This window comes from Leptonotus elevatus, chromosome 18 (genome assembly GCF_054856555.1).
Source record: "Leptonotus elevatus isolate MCC_2025b chromosome 18, RoL_Lele_1.0, whole genome shotgun sequence".
Classification (NCBI taxonomy): Eukaryota; Metazoa; Chordata; class Actinopteri; order Syngnathiformes; family Syngnathidae; genus Leptonotus; species Leptonotus elevatus.
The window spans coordinates 9,813,402-9,833,599 of NC_141256.1; the positions used below are offsets into that span (position 1 = coordinate 9,813,402).

The window sequence follows — 20,198 nt, forward strand, 5'->3', positions numbered from 1 at the left end:
ATATTTTTGTGCTATTGCTATTAAACTTTCAGTAGACCTACACACTCTAAATAACATTATTGGCAGAATACTAACTCATCACTATTTTTGTGCCCATTGCAAGTCTAGCTCGGCGAGCTCTGCAAAGGGGTGGCTTAGACTGTGTGTTGGTATTTTCGCAGACAATAATAACTTTTAATTTCTTCAAATAACAGTCACTAAGTCACTCCGGGTCACGTCCACTTCCATTCAACAATCATTTATTTCCACCGTCCGTCATAGGGCAGTCACGTGATCACGTGACGTCGGTGCAAATGGTCAATAGTAATATATAAATATGGTTTCTTGTAGGCATATTGGGAGCATAGCACTTTATAAAGCACTGTTAACCATCATACAAGTGCAAAATGTTAGTCAACATCATTAATGATAATATGTGGATTCAATAAAATGTGGACCCACCCTTGATGACATGCAACAATTCTTGGAGCTCACTAGGTGGTGTCCCACATGAGTTGCGTGACATTGAAGGCCAATTTTTCTTGCAAAATTTTTATGACTTCAAGCAATTACAAATCCAAAACCGCTTGAACATTTAGCTTACAACACATAATAATAATAATAATAATAATAATAATAATAATAATTTATTAATAATAAATAATACATTTATCTTGTATAGCGCTGTATAGTCCAAAACATAAAATCATGACAATAATAAAATCAGTACAAAACTAAACATTCAGAATACTAAACATTAGACATTAAAAGCGACTTTGAACAGATGGGTTTTGAGTTGTTGTTTTTTTAAGTGGAAAGGTCAGGACAGGCATGGAGTGATTGGGGCAGTGAGTTCCAGAGAGTGGGGGCGGCAATGGAGAAGGCTCTGTTTCCCCAGGTTCGGAGCTTGGTCCTATAGGGGAGGGACAAAAGGTTGGAACCGGAGGAGCGGAGAGAACGAGATGGAGTGTGTTGGTGGAGAAGGTTAGAAATGGCTAGAAAATGCACATATTCATGTCTATCTTATCTGCATATTTTTTCTTTTTGTTTAAAAAAAATAATTTTTAGACTTAATATTCAAATTGTGCTGCCACTTTATTACAACAAAGCCACAAACATTGATTTAAATCATCATCAGCCATTTCAAAATTGGTCAAATTTGACTCGCGAAATATTACGTGAGACAGTTTTTTTATGATATAGAGTGGATTATTTTATTTCACATTGTCATAACATGTTAACACTAAGGCCACAATAGGTTCTTACAACACTGTTAAGAACAAACAATTGATTTATGAGTTACTTTTAAGATACCTTGCATGACTTCAAGGCAAATTAACATGTTTTATGACATGCAAGGCATGCTTTTTCCCAAAATATTGACAGATTCCTAATTAACTTTTAAGGCATTTTAAACGACAGTAACTACGGTTCTATGAGTCCCGAACGACCGCCAGGTGGCGGTGCTGAAACAGCACGGAAAATTCTCATGTTTTGCCATTTTATCACAACAAAGCCACAAACACTGATCTTGAAAATTACCAAATTAGTCGACTCTTAATTTTATTTGCATTAGAACAGTTGAACATCTGTTTTTTTTTTGTAATGCCATAATATGTATTATCTTTAGCATGTTGTTCACACTCTTAACTGTTTACTAGTGTACTGTGTACAGTAGCCGCCATTTTGTTCCAACCAAGCCGCTCGACCAATGGTGAACCACCTTTGCTTCATTTAAATCGCAAAAAGTCTCTTTTGATGAAGGCTCATTTTGTACCGCACAGTCTCTGTTTGGTACGTCACCATTATTATTTTCAATTGTTAAAAAAAAAAAAACGTTCGCTTGTAACATTTTGACGACTTCAGTTGAGTTCGGGTGAGGAAGAAGTCGCGTGCTCATTGGCTACCACGGAGCCGGTGGCGCCAATGTGTGACGTCGCAGCCTCGCTTCCCAACGTTTGTTGTGTGTGCATGTGTACGTGCGTCGCCAAGTCGGAGCAGGTAGATAACAACTACGAGGACGAATAAGTCGCGGGAAACATTTTGTGGACAACTTCTCGGAGTTTTTATTGTTTATTTACATCGGGAGGCGGAAGAAAGAAAAAAATATACCTCTTTCCTCACGCTTGCTACGCGAGGATCACGCGCTACTGGTGGAGGAGAAGGACGGGGGATGGGGTAAGTAGAAGGGGAGGGGGGTGATACTGTGCCTGCGCCTTCTTCGCTTGTCCGCGCGCATAGACGATCGATGCAAGGGAGAGAGAAAGATCCTGGCTTTGGCGTGGCTCCCTCTGGCCTTCATTATTTGACACTTTTGTCTCGACGGAGCAACAGTTTGGGAGTGTTTGTGTTTCTGCCTCCGACACCTCGCCGGCGCATGTTGGCTTTGCACCTAGGCCGAGCACGAGGCGGGCCAGCCAGAGCGGAGAGGTGAGGCGTTTGAGGGAACTGCAACTTTTCCAACTTGGTGAGTGGCGGCCTGCCTAAGCTCAGTCGCTTTATCTCCCTCTCTCTTGTTCCCCCACTCAATATCCCATCAATTTAGCGTGACTTTTCGAGATGAGTAACATTTAGACGGATATAAGACAGCAGTTGAGTGGGTAAACATAGCGGCGACGTGCCTTTTGATAGCGATTAACACCTCTGTATGTGTTAGTGTGTAGCTTTATGGCGTTGTCGACCTGTCCTCCTCCCCCCGCTAAACCCGACGTTAATTGAATTTAATATCGTTTTTAATTCCACACGGCAACTAATATAGGCTCGCGTGGCGTTTTTATTTGTTTTATTCCGAGTTAAAAGAGCACGGGGTCCTTGCCCGGCCATGTCAGCCATGTCCTCCACGCGGAGGCACCGTGATGCCATTGGTCGGTCACGCCGACTAAGGTCCCACTTGTAGCGGGAAAGTCAAAGTCCACTTTTGTCGGTGTCGGACCGAACGAGCAACCGTCACTAAAACGTTTAAAAACACTTACTCGCGGCGTCCTGAACGTTGTTGGTCACGGGTGTTTTGATGGGGGTGTCATGCAGTCATAATACTCCCCGTGTGTTGTTCTTGTTTACTTCTGAGTCTTTTGTATTTAGGAACCATGACCACTACACTTTCTTAAAATATTGTAAACTTGCAAGTATTAAACGTTCAAATGGTAAGTATAGCCCAAACAATTGTATCTTAGCATAATTACATGGCCAATCACCACTTAAATTGAAAATAAATGGTTTAGCAAACAGTACAATAACAATTATGGTTGAAAGGTTCATGAGTATATAAACCCCCTATCTCCAAATTTAGTCCGTTTTTTTTTTACAAATCACTACTATTGGTAGTCCCCACCCGGGTCTGATATTTTTACAAATTTAAACCGTATTTAAAACGTTGACAATGACTTGCTCTCTATAATGATGTGATGTTTATGGCGCAACAAAATGATAAGTGGTGATTTTGGAGATGCGACAGCGATATGGAAATATGCTTTTAGTACAAAAGGGTGTTGGATTCACATCAAAGGAATGAAAGGAAAACAGTAGGGGAGTACGTCTCTCCAAATAAAAGAAACCTTGATACATATCTTGATACTTGGAGTGTGATACAATTCATGGGCAATTTATTTTAAAGGAGAATGATTAGGTCCGATTCAGTGACATTTCGATTCAATTCTGTGGTAGGTTCAGTTGAAGGGGGTGTGATGCAATGAGTTTCTTGTTGTCATTTCACCGTATGAATGAACTTTGCAGTAGGTTTCTGTAAATGCAGCGTTTCCTTCAAAGGCGGCATATCTTTGATAAAAGACGATTTGATATATATCTCGACATATTTGAAAGTGAAATGATTCAGGACCACTGGGAACAGAGTGTAAATGCAGCCAGCATCAATGACTGTTCATGTTCCTGCTCACATCTGTATTATTTTCATATAGGATGAAGTAAATCCAGTCAGTGAGATGCCTGCTACACACCCTGAACCTTTATCCACGGAGGACCAGCATGTCGAGGGGGGACAAACGGCTAACGTCCCTACATCAGGCCCCGTCACCGCCGTCCCATCCTCCACGCCTCCTTCTCCAACCACAGCCGTTTCCATGGCGAGTACCAACAACAGCGTGATGGCCCTCCACTCCCCCGCCGAGGCCAGCCCGGCAAAGCCCGCCGTGGCGTCGCCCACCATCTCGAGGACAAGCCCAGCTGGCTTACACATCGCCTCGGCGTCTGACTCAGCGGCATACGGCGCGAGCCTCACAAAATCGGCGGCAGGAAATTTTGCCTGGCCGAACCCGGACGGCGAACACCCTAACGCGCTGACATGCAAAGGTGTGCGCGTGACACTGGAGAACGACCGCGTGTGGAAGCAGTTCTACAGCTGCGGCACGGAGATGGTCCTCACCAAGTCGGGCCGCCGCATGTTCCCGTACTGCCGCTACCGCCTGGCTGGACTGGACCTCGAGCGGTACTACAGTCTTTTGCTCTCCATTGTGCCGTCGGACAAGTACAGGTACCGCTGGAACTCGCCCAATTGGGAGGTGGTGGGCCCGGCAGAGTACCAGACCCAGGTTCCGGCGCGGGCCTTTGCCCACCACTACTCGCCATGTCGTGGGTCGGACCTCATGAACTACATGCTGTCCTTCTACAAACTCAAAGTGACCAACAACCCTAAAGACCTGGAGGGCCACATCATCCTCACCTCCATGCACCGCTACATTCCCCAGCTCCACGTCATCCCCCTCCTCGATGACAACACACCGCCGTTGGTCGTGGGACCCGATAGCATGACGTTCACCTTCCCGCAGACGGAGTTCATGGCAGTGACCACCTACCAGAATTTTCTCGTCACACAGCTGAAGATCAACTACAATCCTTTCGCCAAGGGATTCAGGGACGAACGGGCCGGGTCCCACTTGGGCAGTATCCCGTTAGAGATGCTGAAGCAAAATATGGAGCCACCTAAGGACCAACCAGAAAGCAAACCCGTGGACCAACCAGAAAGCAAACCCGTGGACCAAAGGTAATATTTGGGTGGCCTCTGTTTGTATGGAATGTAGAGTTTTTTGTCAAAAAGTAATAACTAGTTAATATACATCCATTTAATCTGGATGTAGCCATTTGCATCCATCAAGATGCCGAATTAAGTGACAACTACAGGCGGTTATATATACTTGCTATTTACAGTTCTGTGTTAAATTAGGTCAGTGATAGACTGCAGCGTGTTCAGACTTGCATAAAAATTAGCTTTACATCGCCAATAGAACCGGAACTCCGAATTACACCCATTTAATCTCTGTAAACATTTACCTCTTCCAAGGCGCAAGATTAAGACACTACAATGTAATAGATAGTCCATAAAACTGTCTGAGTGTCCCAGGCAAAGGAAGAATCGGTTGAATTATAGTGAAAGTCACAGATTTATAAGATTGTTTTCAGTATTTTCCTCAAGTTTCTTAGTAGGTAGATTCATTTTTAATTTAAGCGTTAAATTAAGTTTTGAAGGCAAAGCAGTTGCCATTCATCTTTGAAGGTGGTGCTAAACAATATTGCAAATTACTCATGAGACGGATTTAGTAGCAGATAAGACAATCTAGACGTCGCTGTGTGTTGTACAATTGAATGTTTGTAATTGTTCAGAATGTCTCATTTGAAAGAGAATATGTATGTGTAAACATTAGGATGGGCGAGTACCATTACCGGGTATCAGATTGGGACGATTCTTTGCCTTATTTCAAAGTATCGGTATTCACGACATCAGCTCTGTATTGGCTGCACTCATGTGGCTGTTTTGCAATCAGGAATTAGAAATAAGAATAATAGAAAATTGCCCCCAAAAAATCGAAAATGCTATATTGGGTGTTATATATATATATATATATATATATATATATATAGGTCTTTCTTTAAGATGATCTGTCGTTATTTTGTGGGGATGGTAATTTTATACATCAAAAGTAGTATTGGTATCAATATCATTGAACACCCAAGATTTGAGTACTGGTACCGGCCTGAAAAAATTTGGTATCAAACATCCTTTGTAAACATATTATTTTACCAGTACATCAATAAGTAGAAAAGGAAGATGTTTGCTGGCCAATGCAGACACTGCTATAATAAAAAATGGCCTTTTAAAATATTAGCTGTTGAGCTGCACACCTTTAACAGTATCAAACGCATAGAAGTCCAAATAGTCATAAAGTGGTGATGTCATTTGAGTGTTTTTGTTGTATTTGTCGTCTCAACAGCCCTCCGAGTGCTGACTCGGCTTACCTCCCCACGAAGCAAGAGGCCAGCCTGGTCCTGAAGCCCATCACAATCTCTGCCACCGCCAACCACAAGCCAGTCACTCAGTCTCAGTGCGCACAAGGCAGACAAGCCCTTGGAGATCTTATGCTTGTGCCAAAACGTCCGCTGACGAATGGCGGCGACGGCGATGGCGATGAGTCACCCAGAAAGCGGCTGCACCTCGAGACCCCGCAAGCATCCCCTTTGAGGTCTGCGCCGACAGCCCAGAGAACATTACATAAGAACAACAGGAACGGGCGCTGGAGAAGATTGGAGGCGGGGTGGAATTTGGCGACCCCGTGGCCCGCAGCTTGCGGCAGACCCTCAGAGAGCGTCGCCGCAGAGCATGAATTGGATGAAATCGAGGGCCTCACCTTTGTCTCATTCGCCACCATGGTAAATGTCTGCAAAGTACGGATGCAACAATGATTGAGTCTACTTTTTAAAAAAAAGTTTAATGCACAAAATATAATAAAAAGTAACGCGGGTAATAAAGGACTCAAATAATAGTTATTTAAATGCGGAAACTAGCAATTCCTATTTTTTGTTTTATACATATACATATACATTGTATATGTATACTATATAATACACACTATAAAATGTAAAACGTTTTTTTAATTTTTTTTGGTTTATGAATAAATACATATGCATGAAAAATATATTGTAAAAATGTATAAAATTACTTAACTATATGTATATCAAAAACATGAATACAATATTTTGTTTAAAATGTAGCATTTAAACATGCTGAAAACGATCGTATTAATTAGTAACATAAAAATATAAAATCCATGTAATTATATATTATTTATATAAAAGACAAATATACAACGTTTTAGCCTTTTCGCATACAATCCAATAGTGCATTGTGAGATGTGGTGGCCATTTTGGACTCGCGGTTTCCATGGTGAACATAAACAAGGCTATGTAGTCATGTGAGTGAAAGACTGCATGTGAAGTATTTTTGTCAGAAAGGTGCCACAACAAATGCTATTTTTTATTACGGCTGTAGGCTACAAATGGAAGATCACAAAATGCGAACACCCTTCTCGTTTATCTATTTTTTATTTTTTATTTTTTCAACAGTAATTTTCTGGCTTCCTATGTCGAATAACACTTTCATTTCACTTTCTTTGAAACTACACTGAAGGCTAATTTAGAGCAAAAGACAAAAATACCTGCAACACATTGAGCCAATGAGCCAACCGGTTGTTTGTGAACTTATGTGTATCCGTCCGTGTTACAGGAAGATCTGGAAAGTCACGTCCGAGCCGAGCCACCCTCTAAGACTTCGCCGATATTGCCCGACTCCTCCTTGATGACCCCCACCCAGCAAATGGAAACTGGTACAAAGCCCCTGTGTTGTTTTACAGCTTGTTCTACCATTCGTTTTGCCATCTCGGAAATCTTATCATTTGACATATTACAGACGAGGCCGCTCCAGAGACGACCGAGGAGAAGATTAGTCGCCAGGAGGCCATCTTGCTACGGGACCTCAAAGTGGCCAAGCACAGACAGGTGATCCACCCTGTCCTGCAGGAGGGTGAGCGGACACACACTTAGATAATAACACTACTGTAATAACAATAATAAGAATCATAAAAATCGATCATGAATTGGCTTCTCTTTCAGTGGGCTTGAAGTTGAGCTCTCTGGACCCCAGCCTGCCCATTGACCTGCTCTATTTGGGGGTTCGCCTGCCCCTGCCACCTCTCAACCTACCAACACAGGACAATGACGGTAAGTCGGCACATGCTGGCTAAGACTCATTCCAGAAACGCGGCAGAGCCAATCATAGCGCAGCACAGGACAATGGAAACATTTATGTCATGACAGTCCTTAACAAAATTACATTTGAAAGGTTTGATAATTTAGCATCTTGGCTAGCCAGTGTCTTTTGATGATAGGCCCCTTTGTTTTTTTGTGTTTTTTTTTAAAGAGTTGTACAGGTGAGTCATTTCAACCAAAACATAACCTGAGGTCAAAAAGTTGCCAACGTGATAATAAATCACAGCTTTGCAACGTATACATGGCTACCATGTTGTTGATTATGCGATGACCTTGCATCGGGCTCCTTTCTAGTCATCCGCAAAGTAATGGCAAAATGATTCCACTCAACCATAAACAGTTGTCAGTTTCTTCGTGAGAATTCGACTGTCTCCCAAAAATAGTCGCTAGTGTGGTTTTGAAAAGTTGCTTAATTAGAGCAATCAAATTTCGTAGTTGGCAACATCAATTGTGGTTTTGTAAACTAGCTTGTCTGTGTTTGCAGCCATGTTGTCAGTGAAATATTTCAATACAACGCATTCTTTGTTTTAGAACGACCGCCATTGCTGATGCTAGAGTCAATGTAACGTCCCGTTGGCGTGCTAATGGATAATTAGCATCGACTTCCGGGAGTGATATTCTTTCAAATAACCAATATTCACACATAGAAAGGTAATACTAAAAGGCATAGATTCTTCCAAAACTGTGAAAAGTGGTTTATATTAATAATCGCAACTTTACGCTTATCTTAATGTAAAGTGTGTCCTCCTTGCATGCACGGCACCACACTGCCACTAAGTGGCCACAGCAGGAACAGTTGGTAAAAAAAAAAAAAAAAAAGTATTCTAGGAAAAAATCATGTGTAGTGTTGAATAGGCAGTGATAGTAGTTTTGAGTAGTAGAATAAATAAAAAATAAAAAAACATTTAGAAATCAATGAATTTATCTCAATATCAATCAACATAATTGTGATTATTTTTTCTATAATCACCCAACCCTAAAAGCTCCAAATATGATTTAACCAAAAGAAGAAAAAACTCAAAATAAATAAATAAAAGGGATGAGTCCCCCGGCCCTAGCTAGTTTATGAGGCCTTGTGAAAGTGACAGCTTGATGCAGCACGTTTGCTTTGCAGGTGAGGGATTGGCTTTCATCTCCCGAACAGGAAAAACGAGTGACGTGACAAAAATAAAGGGTTGGAAGAACAAGTTTGTTCAAAGCAAGCAGCCAAGCGATGGTGAGGTGGCTTCTATCTTCTCCCGAGTCCCACACTGGCTTCTAAATATGACCTCATTATCATTTTAATTTGATTTTTTTCCCAGGCTCCCAAAAGAACCTGTCGGCCTTCTGCAGCAACATGCTGGACGAGTACCTGGCGAGCGAGGCCCAGCAGATCAGCGAGCGCGCAGACGCCTTCTCCGCCGGCCCCGAGGCCCCCGTGGCCTACCAGCTGCCCGCCAAGAGCGCCAGCTATGTGAAGACGCTGGATTGCGCCCTGAAACACCGCAAGACCGCCGCTGACATCAACAACAAGCCCTGCCCACTCTCCTTTAAGCCACACCTCTACGCTGCATTGACAGCGCCGCCTCCAAATCTGGCGAAAACTGCGACCACCGACACTTGTAGTGCTTCTAGTCCACACAGGTAACAACTTGGTGGCGGGTACATTTTGTTACATCTCTAGTTTTTTTTTCTCTTCTCAGGAAGTCTGGAGCAGTTTTAATGAACACTTCTGCCAGCCAATGGCAAAAATCAATGTGTTCAAATGTTTTTGTAATGGTTCATTTTCCTATCCCCTGGCGGTCAGCCCGGCGCAGGCCTCCACGCCGATGACCACCATCAAAGCAGTCACCCCACCCAAAGCCCATCAGAAACTGCTGGAGATTGAGAACGACGTCGTCAGACAGGGTTGCGCCCGCACGTGTCTGACGCCATCCAGGGTCTCGGCCTCGCTTGCTGGGATGCTGACCAAGAAGGTACCAAATAAACACCATCTGTTGTTCTTTTTTTTTTTTAACTCATTCACTGCCATTGACGGTTATAGACGTTAAAGATTCATTTTAACTGGGCTGGCAGTCAATGATTTAATGATATGCCATTTCATGGTAAACGACAATGTCCTGTGACTCTTAACCAGGTTTATTATAGTTTTGGAATTTTCATTTTAGTTCGTTTTTATTTCGATTAGTTTTGTTAGTTATAATTAGTTTTCAGGGTGGTTCTGTTAGTTTTTATTAGTTCTAGTTTATTTCAGTATTAGTTTTCTTTTCTTTTTTTAATGAGTATTACTTGTGCACAATATCTAATAAGAACCATGCTAAAATGAAAAACTTAGCACATTTCTTACCAAGCGTTGCATTTCGGCAGACTTAAATGAAAAAAGCAGGCGAGCCGAGCCATTGGAGCCAAAGGTCAAGCACGCAAAATTGTCGGCTAGGAGCGACGTTGTCTGAATGTGCTTTTCTATTGGCTGCTGCTAGATGACATCATTTCTGCGTGACACACTTTCAAACGTCTTTGTTCCGGTTAATATCGAAAAAAATACACTTAAAATCTTCCTCAAAGGGTCACTCATGTATTAAATTAATTACCAAATAGTAAGACGATGGACATTTTCGCTATCATTAAAGTTTTAGTTTTGTAAATGTAAAATTTTAGTTTTCGATTTTTAAAAAGCATTTTCATTTTTATTTTATTAACGAAATTGTTTTTTTAAATTAAAAAAATAATTTAAACGTTTTTTTGTTAGTTTTCTAAAATAACTATCCACATGGCAGGGTGTGCCTAATAATGTGGCTGATGTACAATGCACAATACAAGATAATAAGCACAATCAGTCACGTGAAGGTCAAGCATTTTCACCAGAAAAGACCTTGAGAGTAAGTAGACTTCCCCCTCCTGCTTTTTCAACCAGATGCTGCACCAGCAGCCTGATAAACTCCCCCCACATCCAATCAGAAGGGTTGAATGCGGAAAAGAGTTCTGCCGACTGGGCTGCGTGTGCTTAAGCCTGAATTATCCCGCCGTGGGTCCGCTCCACTGCCGTCGTCCAGCATGCATGTTCGGCTGTTCTTGCTTCGAACGGACAACACGGGATGAGGCGACTAGTGGTAAGATGATCGACTAGGCGTGCAAAACACACAGTCTATATATCCCTAAAAGTTTGCAAACAGGAGTCAAGACTCAATCATGTTTTTGGTGTTTTCTGCCCGCAGGCACCAATCCGCAGCACAAGCCGTGTTCCACCTCGCAGTCCAACAAACTGTGGAATCGCAATATTTTTGACGAGGATCCAGATCCGCTCTTTCAACCTCAAATCAATCCTGTACAGCCTCTCAAGCGGTGTGCAGCACATCCCAGGCAACAGGTAAAATAATAACAACAACAATAATAATAATAAATGGAGGTTTCCTCTAAATGAGCGACATCAAACTGTAACTGCAGATTCGAGAAGAGGACAAGGATCCCGTGTACAAGTATCTGGAGAGCTTCCTGACGTGCGCGCGGGTCCGCGCGTTCAAAAGCAAGCCGCCGTCTCAAAACCGGATGGATTACATCCCCGCGCTGGCCACCGACGACAAGGTGCGGGGTCGGCCTCCCAGCAAGCCCAAAAAGCAAGGTAAGAAGTCGAACCCGCTACGATGTTGCGTGATTACTTTTGATTTTACGGTAATTCCCATGTGCTCTGATGCAGAAAACACAGTATCCAAAGAGAAGGTGATTAAAAAACAAATCGAGATCCAGTCGGTTTGTTGCTGGGAGAAAGACCGTGAGATGATCTTGGAGACTTTGTGCATGCACCTTAATCAGGATAAACTGTCGGAGCCCTTCAACATTGGACCATATTTCATCCACCCTGTCACCAAGATCTTTATCCAGAAGCCCAGCGGGTCCAACCTCACCTATAGGGTGAGTTTTCTCTGCCTACAACTCTCATGGCCAGATTTACTAAACTCTCTAATAGCGGGTGCTAAATAGCAAAATTACCTGCAATGAGATTTGTTTTTGCACGTTTAGCAGATTTAAAGCCTCCTAGTGTCAAGTTAGTAAAATTGCTTCCACGTCTGTTTTCAAGTTAGCATCCGTTTTTTTTTTTTTACTTGCAAGCTTTTAGTCAACAGGCCCTTAGTATGTTGCCTGTAGTTCACTGAGTAACTTTTGTGGCTTTCTGAATATATTGTACCCTTTCTTCACTAATACCAGTGGATTATCACCATTTGTACCGGCATTGTGATGGAAAACATTAGTGCTGTCACTATGGAATATTTTTTAGAATCGATTAATCTATCTATTATTCAATCCAAAAATGGTGATTAATTTTAATATTGCATTATTACAAAAGCGTCCCCCCCCTGATTACTGTTTATTAACCAGTGATTGGTGTTTATTCCCTACTTTGTGTTTGTATCGTGATGAAAAGAAAATAGGAAATGACATCATGTGTCCTCCAGGTACGCATCAGTCAACCGGGAAAAGTTCGCAACAAAGCTGAACAGCGGAGATTTAAAGAGGAAGAGCTTGACCCCACGGAGGAAGAATCCAAGAAGCCTGTGCAGCACTCTGGAGTCAAACCCTTCCTGGGTGGCATTTTGCCTGCCGGGCTGATGGTGGCCAGAACCAAACCAGTTAACGGCCAAGCTTCTGAACTCATACAAGTTAGTTCAACTCAAGAGCATGTATTGGTTGGGATTAGAATTTTGCTGTGGATTTATTCAACTTTTGGACCATGTGATTTGGAATTTATAGGTCAGATTCCTGTTTGTTTTTTTGTTACATATGTTTTGTTTTCCATAAACAGGTGAACGGCAAAAGCTACAACTATGTTAACCTGTTGCTAGGCAGCATGGGTTCACTGCACCCGGCCAACCGGCTCGCGGCGTACACCACAGGCAGGCTGCAGCCGCGCGCCAACCTTACTCGCAGGGTGGACCAAACGAATGCCGCCGCCGCCGCCGCCACCGCCATGTGCAAAGTTGAAGCAAAACCTGCCAATGAAAACTTGAAGGTGACCGGCAGACTGCTACCCTTGGTGATGTCAGCAAAGAACAGCACTGATATCAAGACCCATCCGCTTTGTAGGTCATTTATTTCTTAAATATATCAAAAATATGTTTGTGATTTGTTGTGTCCATTTTGAATTGGCAATCAAATGGAAAAGTGAAATAAATATCATTTGGATTCGTTTTTGAGATATTAACTCATTCATTGCCATTGACGGCTACAAACGTCAAAAATTCATTTGAACTATTTCTATTTCTATTAGTTTAAATTTTTTTCCACTTTTGTTAAGTATGAGTATGAAAACCTAGAAAATAATTTGAACAGATATGACATTTGTGATTAATCACGAGTTAACTAGTGAAGTCATGCGATTAATTACGATTAAAAACTTTAATCGCCTGACGCCCCAAATTTTAAATCTTTTCTTCTTTTTTTTTTTTTATTCATTCGCTGCCATCGACGTCAAAAAATCATTTGAACTATTTCTATTAGTTTAACATTTTTTCCACTTTTGTTAACAAGAGTATGAAAACCTAGATTTTTTTTATTGTACATTTAGAACAGATATGACATATGTGATTAATCGCGAGTTAACTAGTGAAGTCATGCGATTAATTACGATTAAAAACTTTAATCGCCTGACGCCCCAAATTTTAAATCTTTTCTTCTTCTTCTTTTTATTCATTCACTGCCATCGACGTCAAAAATTAATTTGAACAATTTCTATTAGTTACAACCCCCCCCCACTTTTGTTAACAAGAGTATGAAAACCTAGAATTTTTTTATTGTACATTTAAAACCAATATACAATTTTTGATTAATCGTGAGTTAACTAGTGAAGTCATGCGATTAATTACAATTTAAAAAAAATAATCGCCTCTTGACCCAAATTTTTAATAATCTTTTTAAAAAAAGGAATTTATGGCAGTGAATGAGTTAACAGTAGAAAATTGACACAAAGATAAAATTAATCTGCTTCATTTTTACCTTTTGTCTCCTCAGTTCAATTGCTAACGCAACAATGTTTGAAAAAAGACCCCAAAAGCTCAACGTCGTATCCCTTGGCCCCCCTCCCCGCCATCAACCCGTTCCAGCGGTCGACGCGCACGCCCGTCTCACTCACCAGGCCGCCCTCGCTGAAGACCCCCAGCTTCTTGAGCCAGAGTGGCACATTCTCCTTCAGAATCTGCCCGGCGTCCAACCCGGGCGAGAAGGACAAGAGCCCCCCTGGCATCACCCTGCCGGGCGGCTTTACCCTCATTCAGTTACCCATCACGGAGGGGCCAAAGGACCCCTTAAGTCAAGTAGCTCAGGAGGGGACGTGTAACGAGAAGGTGCCGGCGGCCATTAATGGAATGCAAATGATAAAGGATGAGTACATGAGTTCTTCAGAAGACTGCGAATCGTCTGACTACAGCGAAGACCTCGACAGCGGCGTGAGTAAATGATACAAATATGTATGTCCTGTCAAAAATGTATTTTGAGAGTCCATCCCTCGTTTTAAGGACTTGTGTCTGGAATTGAACAGGAAGGCTAATATTTTGACTGGGGATAGACCGATTATTTCGGCATCTGCTTTTTTAACAAGCTGGTATGTAACTGAGCGGTGAATGCTTGCAAACGTAGCGAATTTAGGGTTTTCATCAGGATTTGTAAGATGTTCACGGACACTTTTTACTTTTCGCAAAAACATTTCAAACATATTCAGACAAATTTTCACTGTCTGCGAAGATCTTTTCACGAATGGGTTTGTTTACATTTCCACTTTATAAAAATTATGCTGACCCTGGAAACTCCATAAACAATTTTTTAAAATTAAAATTAAACAATTATGTTGACATTTTTGAAAACTTTATTTACAGTAGAAACATCATTTGCAATGATCCCCAATCAAAAATTGGTATCTAGACTAATGGGTGAGACTAAATGTGGAAGATTTTAACCTACAGTATCCAATTTGGGCGGAGCATGGTGTAAAAGTTGAGGATTTTTTCCACAGCCTTGAAAACGGGTTGCTCCATCTTTTATTTTTTATTTTTTATTTTTTGTCAACAGTTGGACGCCGCTATAGACATCGAGGCCATTGACGAGTCCAAACTGAATGTGGCCATTCCAAGACTGGAGGGAGTGTTCCAAAGTAATTATCCCGTACTGTGCATGGACAGACCAGTGGACTCCAGCACGAAGAAGCGCCAGCACCACTCTGATGTCGAGAAACAACGCCGGTGCGAGCAACGGGTGCTTTTCGACAAGCTGCAGAAGATCCTCGGTCAACACGGAGGTTCCAAACTTCACCTTCTCTCACTGGTTGGTGTTACGGCGGTTTCATGTTAATGAACTAATTTGCTCATATTTTGAATATTGCCATGGTCCCAAAACGTATTTATACGGTTTTTATGTTTTTTTTATGCTAGAGCATACAGAAGGCTCTGATGCAGCCTCTGACCTGAAGAGGTCGCTTAAAGCAATGGTAGTTATTACAAAAAAACGACCAGCAGGTGAAATCATATAAGAGATCAACTGGGGCCATGTTGCAAAAAAGCTTCCCCTCCCAGTGTTTTAAACAGGTCTGTGAATAATGATGAAACTTCGCTATATTCTAATGCTAATTGGTGTAAAAGGGAAACAATTACAAGTATACATTTTTTTGCTGATGAAAGAAGGGACTCTAATGTTTCTTTTGGTAGGTTCCATGTTTTTATATTAATAGAACACAATATTCTGTGGGCCTTGCAAAATCAGTCAAAATCCAGTAAAAAAATAAATAAAAAAAATGCGAGAGCGAAGGAGGTTGCTTCAGTGAAAATGGCTGAGTGAATAAGTTAATTAGGTTGTTGTTTTTTTGTGTTAATTGTGTGTGCTGAAATTTTTTAAGCGCGTGGGAAAAATCTATCAATTTTAAGCTCTGTTATTTGTGCCTGTTAGGCTTTGAGGGAAATTCACATGCTGAAGGCCATCTCTGAAGGGCTGCTGGAGAAGAAGAAGAAGCTGGCCAAGATCCAGATGCTTTACATGAAGAAGTTGTCTTCGTTGTCAGGTGTGTGCCGCCCCTGTTATTAAATCACAAAGTAAAAAAAAAAAAACCTTAAAAGCTGAAGTTGTCTTTTTTTTCTTTTTATAATAGGGATACATGAAGAAATGATCAAACGTAATTTAAACATCATCTTCAGTAGAATGAAGGACAAAAGTGTTTCCAAAGCTGAGCCTTTGTCCATGCCTGCGTACCAGCCTAAAGAGGAGCCTGCCAATGCCGCCACCAGTCCGCCTGCCCCAGTCTCACCACCTGCCCCAGTCCCAACACCAACCCCAGTCCCAGTCCCAGTCCCAGTCCCAGTCCCAGTCCCAGTCCCAGCCCTTCCACCACCAAAGCCACCCCCCCAGAACCTTCCACCGTCACCACTGTCCATAGTACCACAACCCCAGCCTAAAGCCCCGTCACTGCCGTCTCCCGCGTCCCCAAACCACGTCCCACAGGAGAAATCGCCGCCCACTTCGACGGCCAACCGTGCCCCACGCACTATTGTGCAGTCTCCACCCTCTCAGGAGATTTTGCCCCAACCTGCACCACAATTTGCCATCCCCGTGTTTCGCTCCAAGACCGGTAGACTCATCCTGCCGTCATCGATGAAACCTGGTAAGTTCACACGCACATGTATGACCAGCCATGCCTTATTGTTGTTAGCATGTGATATGTATGTTGTATTATGCACATGAAAATAATATATTTTAAATTGCCAGCTGTGCTCGTTAATTTTGACTGATCTTTCAAGACAAGAATGAGTAATACTGTGTTCTTTTAGATGATAAGCACCACACCAACCAAAGGAAAGAGTAGACTCTTCTTTGGCCATTTTTTGTACCAAAATGAATGAAAAATAGGGGTAGACTGATTATAGGCTGGGCCGATTATCGGTGCAGATATTCAGCATTTTGACGAATATCGGCATCGGCCATTTTGAAGAATCATACGGCCGATAATAGATCCAATTAACTCATTCACTGCCATTGACGGCTTTATACACGTCCAAAATTCATTTGAACTATTTCTGTTAGTTTAACATTTTTTCCACTTTTAGCAAGAGTATGAAAACCTAGAAAAAAGTTGTTATTGTACATTTAGAACAGATATAAAATTTGTGATTAATCGTGAGTTAACTATTGAAGTAATGTGATTAATTACAATTACAAATTTTAATCGCCTGACGACCTAATTTCTAATGTTTTCTTTTCTTTCTTTTTTTAAATAATATTTTTTTCAAAAACCACATTTTTAATAATCTTTTTTAAAATTATCGTTTTTCAAAAAAAGAAAAGATTATTAAAATTAGGGCGTCAGGCGATAATTATTTTAAATTGTAATTAATCGCATGACTTCAATAGTTAACGCATGATTAATCACAATTTTTTTTTATCTGGTCTAAATGTACAATATTTTTTTTCTTACTCTTGTTAACAAAAGTGGAAAAAATATTGAACTAATAGAAAAAGTCTAAATGATTTTTTACGTCAATGGCAGTGAATGAGTTAAAAAAAAGTATTCAGGGGGGGATCAGGGAACTAATTATTAAAATTTTCATAGATGCTTCTGATCCTGGGAACTCTGCACTGTTTTGTCTTTGTTTGAAATTAAAACTAGATAAGTAAAATTTGGGGTGTATGTTGGGTGTAACCTGAATAGCACTACATTGAGTGTTAAATTGACCACACCCTCATTTCTGGCGAAGGAGAAACTTTTAATTTTCTAACGCGCTGTTGACATTTCAATAGCGATACATCCAGTTGTTGTTGTTGTTGGTAGAGCGGTCATCTCTCGACCCCTGAGTGTGTGGGTTCGAACCCAGACCACTGTGACTGCCACTTGCCCCTGATTCCGTGTCATCAGTAGTCAAAATGTAAAGCACTTTGAGGGCCTCGTAAGGAGGAATAGTGCTTTATAAATGTTGTGTATATTAATATATATTATGGATGCCGTGCAGTTGTTTTAACATCACTGTAGTGTCAATTATGAGCAGTTCTGGTAACGTGTTTTGTCTTAACAGGCCAAGGCGTCTATACCTTCATGCTCATGAATCCCAACAAGGACGCAGACGTTACTACCCAGTCTTCCAACGCCGACTCCGCAAGCTCCTTGGACCAAGCACCAGCTCCGGACGCAGCAAAACCTGTAGACCGGGACAGTCCCGTACAAAATGGGGTTCAAGGTGCACCACCTGAGACGGAAGTGACACCCCTCCCTAATTCAAGCCCATCTCCCACACGTCGGCCGAGAGGAAGACCTCCAAAGGGCCCAAAGATCTTGAAAGAGAAACCACAAAAGGACAAAGCGTTCATCCCGTCAAATAATTCTATGTGCCAGACAATGGAACGCAGGAGAGGTCGGCCCCGCAAAAGCGAGACATTAGCAAGGGCCGTAACCGCCGTTGGCGGTGGGGCGTTGCGGCCACGCACGCGGGCCTCCTTGGGTAAGGACTTCCCCAGCGCCAAGCGGCAGTCCTGGATAGACCTGGAGATGGAGCTGGACCCCGATTCAGATTCAGAATAAACACAATGTGATTAGAACCTCAGGCCAGGTTGCTGCGAAACCACACCGGATGTGCCTGTGCGCGTGCGTTTGTGTGGGAAGGTGGCAGTACCATTTTCATGGGGATTTTTTTTTCCTTCTAAATAGGGACTTATTCAAACAGAATCCCATTTGAACATGGATGTCAACATGTTTTGTTATCAGCAGACATCCATGCAAAGTAGAGTAGCTCTCCTTGCCCACATGTGAGGGCATTACATCAACTCCTCAGTTTTTTAAGTTATTAAAATGTACAGTACAGGCCAAAAGTTTTGGACACACCTTCTCTTCTTCTTTTTTATGACTATGTACTGTGTAGGGTATTGGCTGGCAACCAGTTGAGCCAGCTGGGATATCCTCCCCCGCCGCCCTTGTGAGGACAAGCGGTTAAGAAAATGGATGGATGGACAAGGGCTGTTAAAAAAAAAAAATCAATTCGGCAATATATTGCGATATTACTGTGCACGATTCTCGCATCAAATCAATAAGCAGCCAAATCTATTTTTTTAAAGATCAATATTCAACAAAATGTCTTAATTAGGGTTAGGGTTTACACTTTAAGCATGGCAGAATGTTATATTAATGGAACGTAAAGCCTTCAAATTTGATTTCAATGCTGCTCAAACATGAAACAGATTGCAACCTGTTTGTTAAATACAATTCGTGTCGGGATTAATCGGTATCGAATCGTGATACAGATCGAATCACACCCCTATGTACATTGTAGATTCTCACTGAAGGCATCAACACTATGACAACTATCAGACACATGTGGAGTTATGTACTTAACAAAAAAAAAAGGAGAAACTAATCAAATAAGTGCATAAATAAAAAACAAATTTGCACATTCTTGGCATTCTCAACCTGAATGGATTTTCCAACAGTTTTTATGGAGTTTCCAAAGTATGCAAAAAAAAAAAAGTAACCAGAGCAAAGGATGGCTATTTTGAAGAATCTATCATATAAAACATGTCCTGAGAATAACGGAAATGCATTGAAAAAGGAGGTGTGTCCAAACTTTTGGCCTGTACTGTACTTGTTTGGATTTTGATCAAATAGACTGCTATTAAGAGCTAACATTTGATTTAGTACATTTCAGTTTTTTCCCTCCCTTGTTGGAATACGCAATGCTGCTCACTTGTCTTATCCTCGCCAGGTTTTCTTCTCATTATCAATCTGGTACTTTCACTCGGCAGACCCGTTCGAGAAAGGCGGGACTTGATGCACAATAATTCCATCTGATTGGATGATGCGGCATCTTTGCACATTTGTTTAGACCAAGGCAACGGATGAAAATCTCGTCTCTCGGGAGGGGCGGGGGGCGGGGAAAAGCACGAACATCAGTTTGTGAACTGGTTCCACTGGTCTCACTTATAATCAGGATTTTTTGGGGGGTACCAAAATACCAGCGAGCATTATTTGACCTGCTGAATGTAGCTTGATGAAAAGTGTCTTGGCTTCCACCACCCTTTTGTGATTTTTTGTTTTGTTTGTTTGTTTCCCAGTTATTGATCCAAATGAGCCTTTCTAATGATAAATCAATGCATTTTAACACACTACTATTATGAGAAGGGTTTTAATTGACTTTTTTTTGTTTTTGTTCTGTTGGCCTGTGCAAATCATTTAA

The 20,198-nt window shown here is 41.6% G+C and overlaps 1 protein-coding gene across 3 annotated transcripts; it reads left to right on the top strand.

Annotated features, from left to right (window-relative positions):
- Positions 1 to 1,931: 1,931 nt before the first annotated feature.
- Positions 1,932 to 19,871, top strand: mgab (MAX dimerization protein MGA b). 3 transcript variants are annotated; one of them, XM_086061784.1, is made up of 20 exons: positions 1,932 to 2,157; positions 3,894 to 4,975; positions 6,201 to 6,636; positions 7,490 to 7,589; positions 7,673 to 7,786; positions 7,876 to 7,983; positions 9,146 to 9,247; positions 9,333 to 9,654; positions 9,818 to 9,986; positions 10,925 to 11,120; positions 11,226 to 11,377; positions 11,455 to 11,629; positions 11,705 to 11,919; positions 12,462 to 12,665; positions 12,809 to 13,085; positions 14,014 to 14,447; positions 15,067 to 15,318; positions 15,937 to 16,048; positions 16,136 to 16,645; positions 18,051 to 19,871. In XM_086061784.1, the coding sequence occupies exons 2-20, from the start codon at positions 3,918 to 3,920 to the stop codon at positions 18,551 to 18,553; spliced, it is 5,439 nt and encodes a 1,812-aa protein (XP_085917910.1). In that variant the 5' UTR covers positions 1,932 to 2,157; positions 3,894 to 3,917; the 3' UTR covers positions 18,554 to 19,871. The 3 variants fall into 3 exon arrangements, with proteins under 3 accessions (XP_085917910.1, XP_085917909.1, XP_085917911.1); XM_086061783.1 differs by lacking the exon at positions 1,932 to 2,157 and adding an exon at positions 2,184 to 2,446; XM_086061785.1 differs by lacking the exon at positions 1,932 to 2,157 and adding an exon at positions 2,184 to 2,409.
- The last annotated feature ends 327 nt before the right edge of the window (positions 19,872 to 20,198 follow it).